We start from the raw sequence: 17127 nt of genomic DNA, 5'->3' as shown, positions 1-17127 counted from the left end.
CTTTTCGAGACATCGTAAAAAAGGAAGTGGTTTTGATGAAATGACGGTTTACTTCAAAAACGCTTGTTATGACGTTAAAGTCATTATCAAAACAAGTTTAAATAAATATTTGTTCTCTTCTGAACGTTATGTTGTCCTTCGATAAAAGTTTTCGAACATAGAAGCCAAAAAACGTTCTTTTGAGATGCGGAAAGAGTCAGGCATATACGTTATATTCTGGATATGTTGAGGATCCAGTTTCAAAACATCTGTGAAGCTTGCATTCATCAAGATTTGGTCCACAAGATCGAACAAATTCAAATCATCTTGTCTCCGGGACTGGTTTGGAAGGTAAAGTCCCTTAACATGTAAGTAGCTCTGGTAAAAGTTTCTCATTTTCTGCTAACTTTTGTGAGAGTATAGCTTTCGTAGTTTATGAAGTTTAAGTTTTAATTTGTCTTATTCCACCTCTTGTATTCTATAAACGGTACGTATCCATGAGGTCAAGAGTAAGCTTTGTAGCTTAAGTGGAGTCAATCTGTTCCTCACTTTGTGACATATTTTGGTTGTGCAATATTGTGAGTTTGAGCTCTTCAAGTCTCGCCGTCTATGTCCGTTCTCAAGCCTTCAAATCCAGGCTTGAAATACTTGCATCGCTCTATTGAGTTATGTTGTGTGGTTGACGATATTTAACTTGCTTCATTCAAAAAACTGAAAAAATGTTACACTGCCATTTTTGCCTCTAAGGAAAGTTACCAGAAGCCGCTTTGATTACTCGTAAAAAAACAGAGTGATTTATTGAAACTGTAAAGAATGGTGAATGTCGCCTTCACAGGTTATGTAGAACGGCTGGACCCGAAGAAGTGAAGGAGAGATCTGAATTGCCCATTTGCAAGGGGTTGAGGGTTCTCCTTGTTTGATATTTACCAAGGACTGTTTGTTTAGGAACTAAACAAGAGCTTCTCTTTTGTCTCTATTGTTTCGCTGAGAGCTGTCCCGTCTGGTATTTGAATTGGAATCAAGTCGAAGACTCAGCTGAAGTGTAGACCTTCCAGAAATACTTGGTGAAACTTGACCTTGGCTCAGTTACCCTGCGCAAGTACTGCTTAAACCAACTTCATTTTATCTCTATAAGGTAAAATTGCCTCGTCAAATCCTTCTGGCATTTCCGCAGTCCTTCCATCCGACAGGAAAAATTATTTTCCCGACAAACTGGAAAAAAATTTTTCCGACAAACTGGAAAAATTTTCCCGACGACAGGGAAGAACTCTTCCAGTTGTCCGTCCGCTAAACCATTCAAATTTTCGAAAATTTGAGGAACTTTTGGTCGAACTTCAGAAAAAGTTTTTCCTTCCGACAGAAAGGTTTTTTCCTTCCGACAAAGGGAAAGGATTTTTCCTTCCGAACAGGAAAGGTTTTTTCCTTCCGACAGGAAAGTTTTTCCTCCGACGGTTAAGCCTACAAACAGATGTCCGACGTCCCACCACCGAGGCCCAATAATTCCCAACCAGAAGAAACCGAAAAGCTGCAGTGAACCACAACCAGGTTCCTTCAGCAACCTCAGTTCCAGCAAAGTTACCTCCGATTTACTACCAATTTTTTCCAACCTCAATGTTTACTAACCCACCACCAAGGGCTTCCCCGAAACTACCCTCCTCCTCAGCATGCCTTACTTCCCAACCCTGAGATGTTTATCGCAAAAACCCTGACCCCACATTCCAGATCTCAATCCAATGAGAGACCACAAGAGGTTCGAGAGAGGTCTGAACCGCTTACGCAAAGAGTATGCTTACTACCCCAATGGAAGAAGGACAGGCTTCTCACTCTCTTCCCTCAAAATCGCACCGACTTCGACTTCTACCACCAGATTCGGTTCTTGTGACCGTAAGACTACCTCAAAGCAGTCTGACGAGACTCTTCATCCCTACAAGCCATTACAGTTGGAGGCTCGTCAAGGGAACATGCGCAATTACCGAAGGTCAGACACCAGCTGGAAGGACCGTTAAAACAGACGTACTCGAAGAAGCAGTCCAACTGTCAAGACAAAGACCGAGATAGGTGACTTCATTCTTCGCAGCTGCCCCATACAAGTAAAAAAAAACAACAATTACGAGTTAACTTTTTACTCTTTTCTTTTCTGAGTTGTTTAGAGCTGGGTTTTCTCTATGTTAGGAAACCTTTCGATACTCTTTCCATGGTTCATGTAATGCGAATTTGGTACGCAATCCAGGTTCGTTGTTTTTAACCCTTTTACGTAATGTAAACGCTTCCATCCTCCTCGAGGGAAGTTAAAGCTGCTAACATTCTGACCAAGTTTTTCTCGTACTCGGAGACTCATAAAAATGTCACTTTTTAAACGTTAAGTTTTTTAGGTGGCTTAATTTTTACCCTTTTGTTTACCCTTTGTTTGTTCCAAGGTAGTATTGAGTGCAAATTTCTCCAGGAATTCTCTGTGTCGGAGTTCTTCAGCATTTTCCAAGGTGTTCCTGGAGAACTCAAAAGAAGTTGTCAAGAACATTACTGCCATGACTGCTTCTTCGAGTTCGTCGGTATTTTGGAAGTGTTGCACCTTCGAGTCTGTCAGGACATGAAAAAATAACACTTTTTTCTATTAAACCGTTTACAATTTTGAATTTTGTGGCGGGGGAATTGGCAGCAAAAAATATAATTTAGGCGTAGAATGGGTATATCTAACCTCTTTTCTAACCCTTTTCAACCTCATATTTTCATGTGAATTTTTATTTACAGAAAATGCTTGTTTTGAGGTCGACCACTTTTGGCTCCACCGTATTCTTTCAACCAAAACTCATGAATCGCAAAAATAATTTTAGGTAGAAGGTTAGATAATAACCCTCTTTTCTAAAACCTTTTTCTACCCTCTTGAATTCTGTCATGAGTTTCCCGAAATAAAAAATAAAAGTTGGTTTTTTTAAAAAAATATTTTTTTTTTATTTTTATTGTAAGAAAACATTGTAGCAAACAACAGCACCACAACTCGTTAGTCATTGAAACCAACTTCAAATGTTAGGGTAGAGATGAAAAGGCTTCATTCCTTTCCATTATACTTTCCGAAACAAAAAATCCAGAAGATAAAGCAAGAACTTTTAAAACAAGTACTTTGGACTGGTTGTGCGAAAGATGAAAACAAATGAAGAATATCTTTATGAATGCAGGATATTATTGACCATTTACCCAAATTGCCGAAATTTCACAAACAAAAAGCTTCACTATTTCCTTGAATCGATGAAAATAGAAGTCAAAGCAACTGACTTCAGTAGAAATAAGAAGTTTCATACTTAAAGGTTAACTATGAGTTTCTGGATTTCATTGCCAACCACAAAGTCATTGGACAGATTGCGATATGTATATAAGAAACATCTCTGACAATATACAATCTGGGGAAGTTAAGGACCTACGACAACTTTGTTCGTTAGTTGCTGAATGTGTATGGCAGATAAGAGATTAAAGATAGAAGAGGTAAGCATATGGAATTGAACAAATAAAACCAGCCAGCTTTTGAGTTAAAGAGGAGCAATTTGACGCCTTTGTCATACTAGCAGGTAAGGTTGGCAGAATATAACGCAAAAAAATGGAAACCCACAATGTTCTAAATGTAAGCAGCAATTTAGGAAATATAACTTAACTCCCGTCAAAGAGATAGAAACGTACGGGAGAAACGACTATGCTTGACCTTAAAAGAGAGCAGCAAAACCAGCAGAAGATAAAATGGACATGTATGGACATTTTTCTAAACAAAAACTAGCCAACAGCTGAGATTGCCTTCTTTTCAGGATGTTCAAGAAGAAAATATCAAAGAAACCTTCGGCATTGTTGTAAAACATTCGATGTACTGACAGAAGAAATAGAAGCTTACGAAATTGTTTAGAATTTCACGAATTCCACAATGTTACCATGTAAAACGCTTATAAATAACTGCGGCGTAGAAATGAGGTTAGATATCGGGGTAGAGATACCCATCTACCTACAAATATATTTTTATTTGAATTTCACACCAACAAAATTCTGGATAAAAAATAATTTTAGGCTGTGTCAAACCGTTGAGTTTTCACAAAAATTTAAAAAAATCACAACGTTTACCATGTGAAACGTTTATAAAATTAACTGGGGGTAGGAAATGAGGTAGAAAACGGAGGTAATACTACCCTTCTACCCTAAAAATATATTTTTGCTGAAAAAAATGACCAAATTTCATGAAATTTCTTCTAGACCGACTTTTACAGGGTAGCCAAAAACTCATGAAATTCCGTGAAAAATAACAAGGATTATGTTGACAACTTCAAAACAAGCAGAGTAAATTGAACCATTTATTTTTATTGACTTTTTTTACAATTTGAACTTGTTTGCTAGATATGAATTTTCTGAAAGAAGTATTGAGCGGTCTTGTATGACTTTGTACTTTCTCCCATAGTTCATGTTCGTCCAAACTTACCTGCCATGGACTCATTTTTTCATAAGTTCCATTGAAATCGTCTTCGGACAATCCAGGGGAAAAGTATAATGTTCAGTAAGTATCTGGTTTTTAACATCTTGACTTAACTCTTTGCTGTTCTGTACACAAATGAACAACTGAGATGTTAAAGTGTCTTGAGCTTCTGTGTAAGAATTCACACATATCTTGTTCTCTGTTCTTTAAACAAAGGATTGAGAAGTCAAAGGTCATCTAAGATAAGAAGACATCTATGAGGGTAAGTCTTGTCCAATCGTAAGATTGCAATTTCTTCGAAATGTATTCTATCTTCTTTCTGTTTTTTCTGAAGTGTTTTTTCTCTATATTCTTTGCAATTTCCTCATTTTGGTCTTTAAAACTTAGAATTATATACTCATTAATAGCATTTATACTTCAAAACTCTTCTTTGTACTTCTTTTATCCAATCTAACAACTCAAGAGAGTCGTTTAGTACATACTAACTAGACTTCTTATATATTTTAACGACATTGACGTGTGGTCAAATTTGACCAGAAGATACTACAAATGACAACTAAACTCATAGAATGGTTCTTCTTCATCTAGTGCTTGGTTTGTTGTGCAGCCATTTTAAGATAAGTGTGAAAGTCTTACCCGACCCAGGTGGTCAATTAGGACCTGTTATACCATTCTGAGCAAATAAGAAACTTGTCATGTATAGCTTTATCTGAGCATTTTTCATAAACTTCCTCTTGTTCTGTCTTCAAAACATTCTCCAAAAATTTTGTCAATGTCAGCAAACTTTTTTGTCTAAATATTGGTTTAGAAAAATTTAAAAGTTTTATCTTTTAGAAATTGTCTAGCGATTTTCGCGTATCTATATTCGAGAAACAAACTTTTTGACAGGCAAAATCTGTCGACCATAAAATCTTACATAGTGTAAACAAGAAGGTGAAATTTGTCTTAAGTTCTGTTTCTGGGAATATGACAAGAACCATAAACATTAAAGCAGAGCAGTCTTAAAAATTTGGTCAATGACAGACTCTTGATTGACAGAGATGGACGCCCTCTTGGAGGAGATGAAGTCCAACAAAAGTTCTTAGAATGCAAAGAAGACACATGCGCTGTTCTTGAAGATTGAAATAGGAAACAGGAATAGAAGAGCTATTTAAAGGACAAAAGAAACTTTACATAAATATGGTTCTGAGAAAATTTGACATTTAACTCCACCAGAAAAGAAGGAAAGAAAAGAGGAGAGAAAGAAAGAAAAAAGAAAAGTAAGAAGAAGAGAAGAAAAGAGCCAGGCCAGAGCCAGAGAAAAAGAAATTTGACATGTAAAAAATAAAATTTTATTTTAGAACATTCTGGGTCAATGTCAATGCTTCTGCTTCCTCTTTAGGAGCCAAACCACGCTTAGACTACTAAAATCTTTTTACCCAATTTACCTTGAACTTCAACTTATCTAACTTCATAAATATTCAGAGTCGTCTGCTTTCTTTAGGTCTCATTAAGGTTATAACCAAGTTTGTATGCTGTTGCCTTCTTTAAGGGTTTGAAAACCTTCTGTCAAAACTTTTCTTTGACTGCTAACAAACCTCTCTATTCTAATTCTTCAAACTTTCGCACCATTTTTAGTCACAATAGCAAACTAACTGCGTGCATGTTCCAAACTTTTGTTCAAATGTAGACTTTTCAAAAATCCGGTAGAAGTTAAACATTCCAAATTAAGCGAATAGCGCGCGGGTCTAGTTCTGTCTTTGACTTCTGTTCATTGTACTTGTTGGACTGAGAGAATTTTGCCATCTTTTTCTATTTCGGATAAAAAATATTTTTTTTAAAATTTACTCAGAAAAAATTTTCTTTGTATATACACCATTCTGAACATCTAAAAGACTTTTGACATTTGCCAAGAATGTACGTTTAGAAGGCTGCCATTATAACCCATTATTCTTGAACAATATTTGTTTATAATCATCATTATAAAGACCCTTTCATCTAAATAAACAAAGTCAGTTTCATCTACGAACAGTTCATGATACACTTCTTGTTTTTGCTTCTAACAATGTTTGTCTCTCTTCGGTATGTTGAATTTGTCTGGACTTGAACTAACAGATATCTAATGTCCATGAAATATGAGAACAAGTGGTTGTAAAAGTCAGATGTCCAAAAGTTTCTGCTAAGTCGTTCAAAATATTCCTGTTATCTTGCATATGAGATATCTTTGACGTTCTGACAAACTTACATATCTTCTGTCAAACTTTTCTAACTTCAATCGGAACAATGCATTGTTTGAAACCATAATAAGTTTGCAACATTTTCACAAACTCTTTGGTCTTTATACTTTCTTATTCAACAACTCCAACTTTGTCTGTTATAAGACTCTTCAAAGCATCTGAGTTTTCAAAACTTTGTTGTATATCTATATTTGAAGTTCATTGCAAAAACGATAATTTCATTATTCTCTATTGAGAGTTAAACTTGCCTACAGATGTTTCTAAGTTTGTCATATTCAGTTCGAATACACCTCTAACAGATTTGCATAAGATATCTGTAAAAGAATGTGTTTCACCGTTTCCTTGTTTCCAATTATAATGAGAGCAGTTCTATTTTTAGCACTTGGATGTTGTAAGATTTTGCAACACGATCAACATAAGATATACTCATAAACCTTATTCGTTTTCCAATTGGCATATAATTTTCTTTGACATGTACTAACCAAGCTTCTAATAAGAATGGTGTTATTCCATTTCTACTTTTTCATATTTATATCCAGTGAAATTAGAATAAAGTGGAGAAGTGTCATAAAAAACTTTTATAGGTGATCCAACAGACTGAGAAAAGGAAATCATTCACAATTTCTGAAAAATAAGTATTATCCCACACATCTAACATCTTTCATGCCAAACTTGTACGAACTTTATTTCTTAAGTTTCTGTTCTACATTCTGTTCAACATATTGTTGCTGACTTAGGTTTGTTAAAGACAACCAGTCCCCATTCTTCCATGACATAACATTTCTGGGGCAGAGTCACATAAATGACTGAACGTTGCACAATTCCTCGACCTGCTTTATTATACGTCTCTAAATGGACACATAGTTCTGAAGCTTGGAAGTTCAAAAAATCTGAAACCATGCTATTCTGTACATTTATAAAAATAAAAAAAAAAGTATTTTTTTATTCTTGACTGTTGGTTGATGTCCATGTTGTTCATTTGTGTGTTCTTTGACTAATTTGTTGTTGAAAGTTGTTCTTGTATACAATCTTTCACCAGTTGGCATTCTTCAATTCGTAAACTTTCTGCCGTTCATTGACAAATACATAGAACATAAAAGTTTTACAGAACAAAGTTTGCTCAACTCAAGGTGTAACGTTTATGATACTTGCTAAAGTGTTTGACGTTGTACTAAAGGCTGAAAATCTGATTCGAATGAACAATAGGCAAACAGCAGAGAAAGGTTGTTTATACGCAGAGTATCTTTTGTCAAATGTTTCTGTCAACATTCGGATAAACACTTTTGAACCTAAGTTTTGAAACACAATATTAATTGGTGCTTAATGTCAATGGATATAGACACCTTGTTGACACCTTTTCCTGTTAAGGAAACTGTGTAGGTAGTAAAAACCAGAATTATAAGTTTTTGTATTATACGCCATACGTTATAGTAACTCAGTCGGACATCCAAACATAATGAACCTGACCTCTAGTTGAGCACATAGTTACATCCGTACTTAAAGTATTAAAATAAGTCAACAAAACCTGTTGTTGTATATTCTGATAATATCTTCCATAATGGAGTATTTTTTTACCATTCACAACACAAACGTCTTCTGGTGTCAAAAGGCAAACAGGCTTTTAGTCGTCATCGTTGTTTTAAGGTTAGTTACAATATCGTCCTTGACGACTTTGTAGTTTGTCTTGTATAGGGAATATAGTTGACTCAGGGTTTTTAGTCGTATAGTATAAACCACTATTGTCTTCTGCCCATTTACTTTAGCAAGTAAATTTAATGAAAATGTTGTGGTCGTCAATATTTTATTATACCGTCTGGTGAAACTATATTTTTAGGCTCAACGTTTCACTCCTTTAATTAACGTATATCTGTGTCAATACATTATTATGAAACCACCACAGCAACTAACGTCGGTTCTATTTCTTGTGACTGTTTATATCGTCTGCCTCTGTTCACAAAGTTTTCAATAGTTCTTTCAAAATCTTCATAGGTGCGATGACATACTGATTTCACTTTTACAGTTGTGTTTTCGACAAATTTAAATTATATCTAAAGCTTGAACATAAATCTTTCTCCTGAGTTTGAAGTTTGTCTTTAAGTTGTTGGTATTTCGTTTTCGAATATCTGCACAGAATCTTAAGTCTCGCTTAACTTCAGGATATGTTGGGTTCTTTTACAGGAACTAATTGTTATACCATCTTCGTCTTCTATCGTTTCCCATTCAATCATCATCTTCTCTTGACATTTGACAAATAACACTTTTGACTGTTGTTTGAGTATCGGGTGAATTAACTCACATCTGCCACCGCCCATTAAACCTTTTGAAACACTAGCTTCTATTTTTCGGGAAATGACATTTTACTAGAATAAAAAAGATGGACTGATCCGATATCTTTCGAAATGAAGCAGAACAAAGTTTACACCACAACAATAAAATCCATACAAAGTTCCAGTGGGGGGACAGAATAGTTTCTTTACACAAACTAATGGATAAATGTTATAGAATAGCAGTCTTTGCTGAACCAAATTAAATTATTTTTCCCTATTTTAAAGGCAAAAAGAAAGTTATGTTATACTGAGAATGGTGAAAGTTCTGTGAAGCAACAAAAAATATAACAATTCAAAATGTACAGATTTTACTAAAGGAAAGTTTTAAATACAATAGATTGTCAAAACTGGCCCCGTAACTTTGTCCCCAAAATTTATTTGGGACGGAGAGAAGTCAGTTCAAAAACAACTTTAACTACTGCTGCAAAATCTGCTTGATGGAAGCTGTCGTTTGCCAATTCTCGAGACCCCAGCAGGTTTACATCCGAACGTAATCTTCAAAAAGAGCCATCTTCCGTGAAAAGTCTTGGTTTTTGTAAACCTTTACTTTGCTTTCAATTCATTTTGGACCGCTCTGTCACCAGTTATATTGTATTTGAACTGTACCAAACAGTTTTGAAATACCACCCATAAAGTCTTCTGAGTCAGCAAATGGAATGCCAAGCCAAAAGTTTGAACGGTCTCCATTTGTTATATTGGTTTTTTTGGACCTCCTGTATGAAGTCCATACTTCACATATGGCATAAATAGAACTTTGCATTTCAGGGGTTAATGGTTTTGTTGTTGAAGTTGTTGTTAAAGTTCATAGCATCTAATGTCAAGTTTGTATGACCCTTCTATCCTCAACTTGTAGAATATTCTTCTCTTGGATAATATTATGCCATCTTATGTTTATTGATGGTATTTAATACCAGGGTTGTAGAAGCAAAGAATAGTCATTCTATAGTTTCGTACTGAACCGTACAAACATAGTATCTGCTATGTTCATTGCAGTTTGTTTAAAGCAATATCTGTTCTTGCACCTGGGTCAGCACTTTGGTTTCCAACTTCACCTGCAAAGTTCTTTGAACAGATATTGTAGTGTATAGGGAACATAAGTGGAACTGCAATAATATTTGGCAGCTAAAGCATTTGAAATATCTGGGTCCTCCAACATATAGACTGCAAGTCTGCTTTCTATTTCTCTTGCATTTCAAACTTTTCCATGTGAACTTAAACTGGGTCCCAAGCAAGTTCCAGCCAGCATTGAAGTAGCTAGTACTGAAGATTTTTAAATATAGGAAGGGAAGACCCATAAAAGTCTATGACAAACTGCTGGTCTCGCTACGAAATGGATTTGGAAACAGCACGTGCGCAATTATCCAAACAGACTAGAGAGGTTAGAAGAAGAACGTCTTATGGACATGCCTTTCGATGTTAGTGAACCTCAAGTTGAAGGACACGACGGCTTTGCCAGATTCTACTGGAAACATGACGAACAATTGCATCCTTTGAGAAGGAAAAAAGGAAAAGGTGAAGACGCACATGCTCCCATGGAAAGAACAAGATATGCATATGAAAAGTATCGTGAAGTTAGAAGTCAAATTACATCTGGTCGAACCTTTACAGTAAACTTTGACGAAGGAAAGAACAAAGAAGGCTTCATGGGTGTACTTGCTGCCATACAAGATGGAAATAAGAAAGGATACAATCTCAGATTGACCATAACAGATTTGGATGGTCATATTACTATGCACATGGCAATGTCACAACAGCTGCAATGCTTCTTGACGCTTTCAAGACTACAAAGAGAGAACAAATGGTTGACTCCGACTCAGACATTTTGAATGCAATTGAAGGAATTGCAAGTGAAGTTCGAATGGTACCAACCTAACCCTCAAGCAGTCAGACAACATGCTGGATACTTCCCTTCATAAATAAGTCTGACATTGACTTGACAAGGTATGGAATTTACAATTCAATTGAAACAATTGTCAATGAACCTTGTATTCTTACATGTCTCAGGAACTCTGGTCTTGTTACAGATGAGAAGATGAAGTATCTTGAGTCATGTGTGAAGACAAGGTACATTCTCAGAGGTCAATTGGCAAAAATTGCACCGTTGGCAAATGTCAATATCCGAGTCAACATACCTACAGCTAAAGGTTCTTCACATGACGACTATGTTGTTGACAAAGACTTACCATGGTTGAAGATTGCAATTGTCCACAACCACTTCATGTTGAACGAAAGTCTTACAAACCCATTGTTCGGAAAAGGCAAGTGCAACATTGTCAGAGCTGTAAACATTCTTTTCGAGAAAGGTTTGTTGGAACCAATTCCAGATGACAAGCTGACAGAAACTTTTGTACCAAAAGACGAAACAAACTTTTCATTGTTAGCAAGACCAAAAGTTGTTCCAGACAAAGTTCTAGTACAAAAGAAGTACACAATTCCAAAAGGAGTTGGATTGTTCGGATACCAACCTGAACCAGAAGAACTTCCAATGAGGTTGCAAGAACTTCAAGATGCTATAAACAAACTTCCATTGAGACATCCAATTGACGTCAAATTGTATTGGAGAGCATCTGAGTTAGGTCAGAAGGTTTTATATGAAACAGGTTGCTTCGACGATGTTTATGAGATAACAGGAGAAGTTTCTCAGAAGATAAGAGACTCACTTGAATTTCCACAAACTGGACCAATTGGTTGCGACAAGTTCGACTCAGATGAAAAGATATACTATGTCGACCTTAACGCTGCATACATGAGGTTTGTCCAATATATCCCGACTGGAATTCCAAACGAAGACGGTGAGTTCCCAGGAAGGAACTATACAGTTGGAAAAGTCATACAACAACTGTATGATATTAGGAAAGCTTCAAACCCCAAACTTGCAATGACACTCAAATTGCTTATGAATTCGACATGGGGATATTCCATTAAGAAACCTCAAGAGATGAAGAGTAAACATTATGAGAAGGTCGACAACTTTGTTGAAAGGTTTTCTCCTTTTGTTTTGAAGTACGAATTCACTCAAGGTCAAAGTGGCTTAGTAACCACATTAAAACCTATTGTCGAACATTGGTCTACCCTCAGTTCGCAAAGGCAGTCCTTGACAACTACAACAAATTCTTCTCCGAAGTCAAATCCAAAGTGAAGGTTTACTATGAGAACATTGACGCACTCATGACGAACGAAGAAGGCTATAACAAACTCATTGAAATGGGCATGGTCGGTGAAAAGATGGGTCAATTCAAATTGGACAAAATTTTCACCGAAGTTCATGTCCTCTCCAAGCGTAAGTACTGGGGCATACTTGAAGACGGCACAGAAATAAAACATTGCATGAATAAAAAATTTTTATTCGAATTTGAATCGGACAGGTCGAGTTACACCATTCTTGGTCTCAAACTCATATATAACCTGTTTGTTTGTATTTTCGTCGACTATGCACGAGACACGAACATTGACCAAACGGACAAAAAGTGTCATTTCAGATGGTCCGCAGCCAATCGCATTCGAGCACTTCGAAGAAGCCTTACGTTCCAAGGGAGAGGGTGTCTGGTGCAAGGCAGAGGTCATGAAACTCTACGAGCAGTACATCCTCAATGCCTGGGAGGACAAATCGTCCTTGGATTGGCAATTCTACCAACTCCTCTGGGACGACCTCCTACGCAACTGGGATGACGAAAGAGTCCAATTCAGGTCAGGAACTAACTTGTCCAAATTACCCTTAATTTAACCCACTTAATGAACTAAACACCTAAATTTACTCGGGGTTTCCCCCTAAAATAAAATTTTTTTACTCTTAGAACCACTCGAGGTTCTCCTTACGGTTGTTGAGCTTGTCACCGTCAATGTGTCTGACCCTCGTCTTCTTGTCTGGATTTGGAACCCATTGAATTGCGACAAGCTTGCCCATGGAGATTGAACCGCGATTCCGAAGGTTAAGGTTCAAGTGTCCCAAGTTGTTGAGGACTGGGGTAAGAACCTTGCCTGTCTCCTTGTTGCGGATTTGTATGGGTAGGGTTGGGAAATTTCGTAAGCGTCATCGGCAACAAGGGTTGCCCAAACTTCCTCTTCTTCGTGTTTCTTCTTCTTCCTCTTCTTCCTCTTCTTCCTCTTCTTCCTCTTCTTTCGAAATTCCTTCTTCAATTTGGTACTCACGAATTACGGTGTTGGAGGTTCTGTCCTTTCCGAGTACCTTCCAGATGGCGTCTATCTCTTCGAAGAAACGGTAGATGAGTCTGGCAAGGTCTCGGTTCTCTCTCGCGTAAATGCGCAAGGTTTCCGTCAAATCATTCAGGCATTTCTCATTGGAAGCTTGGTTCATGAGGACATCGGCTTTGAGCTTGGTCATCTCTTCCATAAGACTACTTTGGAGAGTCTTAACGGTGTTTGTCAGATGAGCTTTCAAATTCAAAATTTGAATTTGAACTGGGCGCTTGTCTGGCAACATTGAAAGGACATCTGCCATTGTGTTCGGCTTCGGTGCTTGTTCGGACATCGAAAAAATGAAGTGGTTTGAGAATGACGGTTTTACTTCAAAAAGCTTGTTATGACGGTTAAGTCATACAACAAGTTTAAAATAATATCTTGTTCTTCTTCTGAACGTTTGTTGTCTCTTCCGATAAAAGTTTCGAACATGAGAACCAAAAAACGTTTTTTGAGATTGCGGAAGAGTTCAGGCAAACGTTCATATTCTGGATATGTTGGGAGCAGTTCAAAACATCTGAGCTGACTTTCGGACAAAATTGGGACAATGTCAGAAAATTCATCTTTGGTCGGACTGCTTGAAGGTAAGTCCCTTACATGTAAGTAGCTCTGGTAAAGTCTTCTCATTTCTGCTAACTTTTGGAGTATAGCTTCGTAGTTTAGAAGTTTTAATTTTAATTGTCTTATTCCACTCTTTACTTCTAAACGGTAAGTATCCATGAGGTCAAGAGTAGCTTTGGTAGCTTTAAGTGGAGCTATCTGTTCCTTGACTTGTGCAATTTTGGTTGCAATTGTGGTTTGAGCTCCTTCAAGTTCGCCGTCTATGTCGTTCTCAACGCCTTCAACCATGGCTTGAAACTCTTCATCGGTCCATTGAGATTGGTGTGGGACGAATTTAACTTGCTTCATTCAAAAAATGAAAAAAAATGTTTTTACTCAAAACGTTAAGGTTGACTGAACTGGTTGGATGTCGCCTTCACAGGTTATGTAGAACGGCTGACCCGAGAAGTGAAGGAGAGACTGAATTGCCAATTTCATATGGGGTAGGGGGTTCTCCTTGTTTGGTATTTTTATCCAAGGACGTTTGTTTAGGAACTTAACAAGAGCTTCTCTTTTGGCGTCCTTTATGTCGTCGTAGGCTGTCCCGTCTGGTATTTGAATTGGAATTCCAGTCGAAGTCTCGAGCTGAAGTGTAGACCTCCAGAATACTGGTGTGAACTTGACTGACCTTGGGCTTCATTACCCTGCGCAAGTACTGCTTAACAACTTCATTTATCTCTATAAGGTAAATTGCCTCGTCAAATCCTTCTGGCATTCCGAGTCCTTCCATCCGACAGGAAAATATTTTCCCGACAACTGGAAAAAATTTTCCGACAACTGGAAAAAATTTTCCCGACGACAGGAAGAACTCTTCCAGTTGTCCGTCCGTAAACCATTCAAATTTTTCGAAAATTGAGAACTTTTGGTCGAACTTCAGAAAAAGTTTTTCCTTCCGACAGGAAAGGTTTTTCCTTCCGACAGGAAAGGTTTTTCCTTCCGACAGGAAAGGTTTTTCCTTCCGACAGGAAAGGTTTTTCCTTCCGACGGTTAAGCCACAAACAGATGTCCGACGTCCCACCAACCGAGCCCATATCCCAACCAGAAGAACCGAAAGCTGCAGAACCACAACAGCTTTCCTCAGCAACCTCAGTTCCAGCAAGTACCTCCGATTTACTACCAATTTCCACCTCAATGTTACTACCCACCACAAGGCTTCCCGAACTACCCTCCTCCTCAGCCTATGCCTTACTTCCCCAACCCTTGGATGTTTATGCAAAACCCTGCCCCACAATTCCAATCTCAATCCAAGAGAGACAAGAGTTCGAGGAAGGTCTGAACCGCTTACGCAAAGAGTATGCTACTACCCCAATGGAAGAAGACAGGCTCTCACTCTCTTCCCTCAAATCGACCGATTCGACTCGTACCACAGATTCGGTTCGTGACGTGAAGACTACCTCAAGCAGTCTGAGAGACTCTTCATCCTACAACCATTTACAGTTGGAGCTCTCAAGAACATGCGCAATTACGAAGGTCAGACACCAGCTGGAGACCGTAAAACAGACGTACTCGCAAGAGCAGTCCAACTGGTCAAGACAAAGACCGAGATAGTCGACTTCATTCTTGCAGCTTGCCCATACAAGTAAAAAAATAAAACAATTACGAGTTAAACTTTTTACTCTTTCTTTTCTGAGTTGTTTAGAGCTGGTTTCTCTTGTAGGAACCTTTCGTACTCTTCCATGGTCATGTAATTGCGAATTTGGTACGCAATTCCAGGTTCGTTGTTTTTGAACCTTACGTATGTAACGCTTCCATCCTCCTCAGGGAAGTAAGCTGCTAACATCTGACCAAGTTTTCTCGGTGACTCGGAGCTCATAAAATGTCACTTTTTAAACGTTAAGTTTTTAGTCTTATTTTTACCCTTTGTTTACCCTTTGTTTGTCAAGGTAGTATTGGAGTGCAATTTCTCCAAATTCTCTGTGTCGGAGTTCTTCAGCATTTTCCAAGGTGTTCCTGGAGAACTCAAAGAAGTTGTCAAGAACATACTGCCATGCTGCTTCTTCTGAGTTCGTCGGTATTTGGAAGTGTTGCACCTTCGAGTCTTCGGACATGAAAAAATAACACTTTTTCTATTAAACCGTTTACAATTTGAATTTTGTTGCTGAATTCAGCAAAAATATAATTTAGGGTAGATGGGTATATCTAACCTCTTTTCTAACCTCTTTTCTAACCTCATGAATTTTCATGAATTTTATACAGAAAATGCTTGTTTGAGGTCGAGCCACTTTTGGCTCCACCGTATTCTTTCAACCAAAACTCATGAATTCGGCAAAAATATATTTTAGGGTAGAAGGTTAGATATAACCTCTTTTCTAACCTCTTTTCTACCCTCTTGAATTTGTCATGAGTTTTCCCGAAATAAAAAATAAAGTTGGTTTTTTTAAAAAAATATTTTTTATTTTTATTGTAAGAACATGTTAGCAACAACAGCACCAAACTCGTTAGTCATGAACCCAACTTCAATGTTAGTAGAGATGAAAAGCTTCATTCCTTCTTCATATACTTTCGAAACAAAAATCCAGAAGATAAAGCAAGAACTTTTAACAAGTACTTTGGACTGTTGTGCGAAAGATGAAACAAATGAAGAATATCTTTATGAAATGCAGGATATTATTGACCATTTACCCAAATTGCCTGAAATTCAGCAACAAAAGCTCACTATTCCTGAATTCGATGAAATAGAAGTCAAAGCAACTGACTCAGTAGAAATAAAGAAGTTCATACGAAAGGTTAACTATGAGTTTCTTGGATTTCATTGCAACCACAAAGTCATGGACAAAGATTGCGATATGGTATATAAGAACATCTCTGACATATACAAATCTGGGGAGTTTAAGACCTACGACAACTTTGTTTCGTTAGTTGCTGAATGTGTATGGCAGATAAGAGATAAAGATAGAAGAGGTAAGATATGGAATGAACAAATAAAACCAGCAGCTTTTGAGTTAAAGAGAGCAATTGACGCCTTAGTCATACTAGCAGGTAAGGTTTCAGAATATAACGCAAAAATGAACCCACAATGTTCTAAATGTAAGGCAGCAATTAGGAAATATAACTACTCCGTCAAAGAGATAGAACGTATGAGAAACGACTATGCTGACTTAAAGAGGGAGGCAGAGAAACCAGCAGAAGATAAAATGGACATGTTGACATTTCTAAACAAAAACTATCCAACAGCTGACGATTTCCTTCTTTCAGATGTCAAGAAGAAATATAAAGAAACCTTCGGCATTGTTAAAACATTCGATGTACTGACAGAAGAAATAGAAGCTACGAAATTGTTTAGAATTTCACGAATTCACAATGTTTACCATGTAAAACGCTTATAAAATAACTGGGGTAGAAATGAGGTTAGATATCGGGTTAG

At 37.3% G+C, this 17127-nt stretch overlaps 2 protein-coding genes and 3 pseudogenes across 5 annotated transcripts, besides 1 other annotated feature; 3 read left to right on the top strand and 2 right to left on the bottom strand.

Annotated features, from left to right (window-relative positions):
- Window positions 1-2984: 2984 nt before the first annotated feature.
- Window positions 2985-17127: part of a mobile genetic element that runs on past the window's edge.
- TVAGG3_0872170 lies at window positions 10765-11807 on the top strand (annotated as a pseudogene). The gene has a single exon. A coding segment is annotated over exon 1 (1043 nt).
- TVAGG3_0872160 lies at window positions 12757-14072 on the bottom strand (annotated as a pseudogene). The gene has a single exon. A coding segment is annotated over exon 1 (1316 nt).
- Window positions 14766-15346, top strand: TVAGG3_0872150 (annotated as a pseudogene). The gene has a single exon. A coding segment is annotated over exon 1 (581 nt).
- On the bottom strand, window positions 15376-15576 carry TVAGG3_0872140 (uncharacterized protein; the record flags this gene model as incomplete). The annotated part of the gene is made up of 1 exon (XM_051250096.1): window positions 15376-15576. The coding sequence occupies one exon, from the start codon at window positions 15574-15576 to the stop codon at window positions 15376-15378; it is 201 nt and encodes a 66-aa protein (XP_051085571.1).
- Window positions 16361-17089, top strand: TVAGG3_0872130 (organellar and viral DNA polymerase type B; the record flags this gene model as incomplete). The annotated part of the gene is made up of 1 exon (XM_051250095.1): window positions 16361-17089. One exon carries the CDS (start codon window positions 16361-16363, stop codon window positions 17087-17089), a length of 729 nt encoding a protein of 242 aa, XP_051085570.1.

This window comes from Trichomonas vaginalis, chromosome VI (assembly GCF_026262505.1).
Source record: "Trichomonas vaginalis G3 chromosome VI, whole genome shotgun sequence".
In the NCBI taxonomy this organism is placed as follows: domain Eukaryota; phylum Parabasalia; order Trichomonadida; family Trichomonadidae; genus Trichomonas; species Trichomonas vaginalis.
This window is presented reverse-complemented; position numbering and strand designations above follow the sequence as displayed.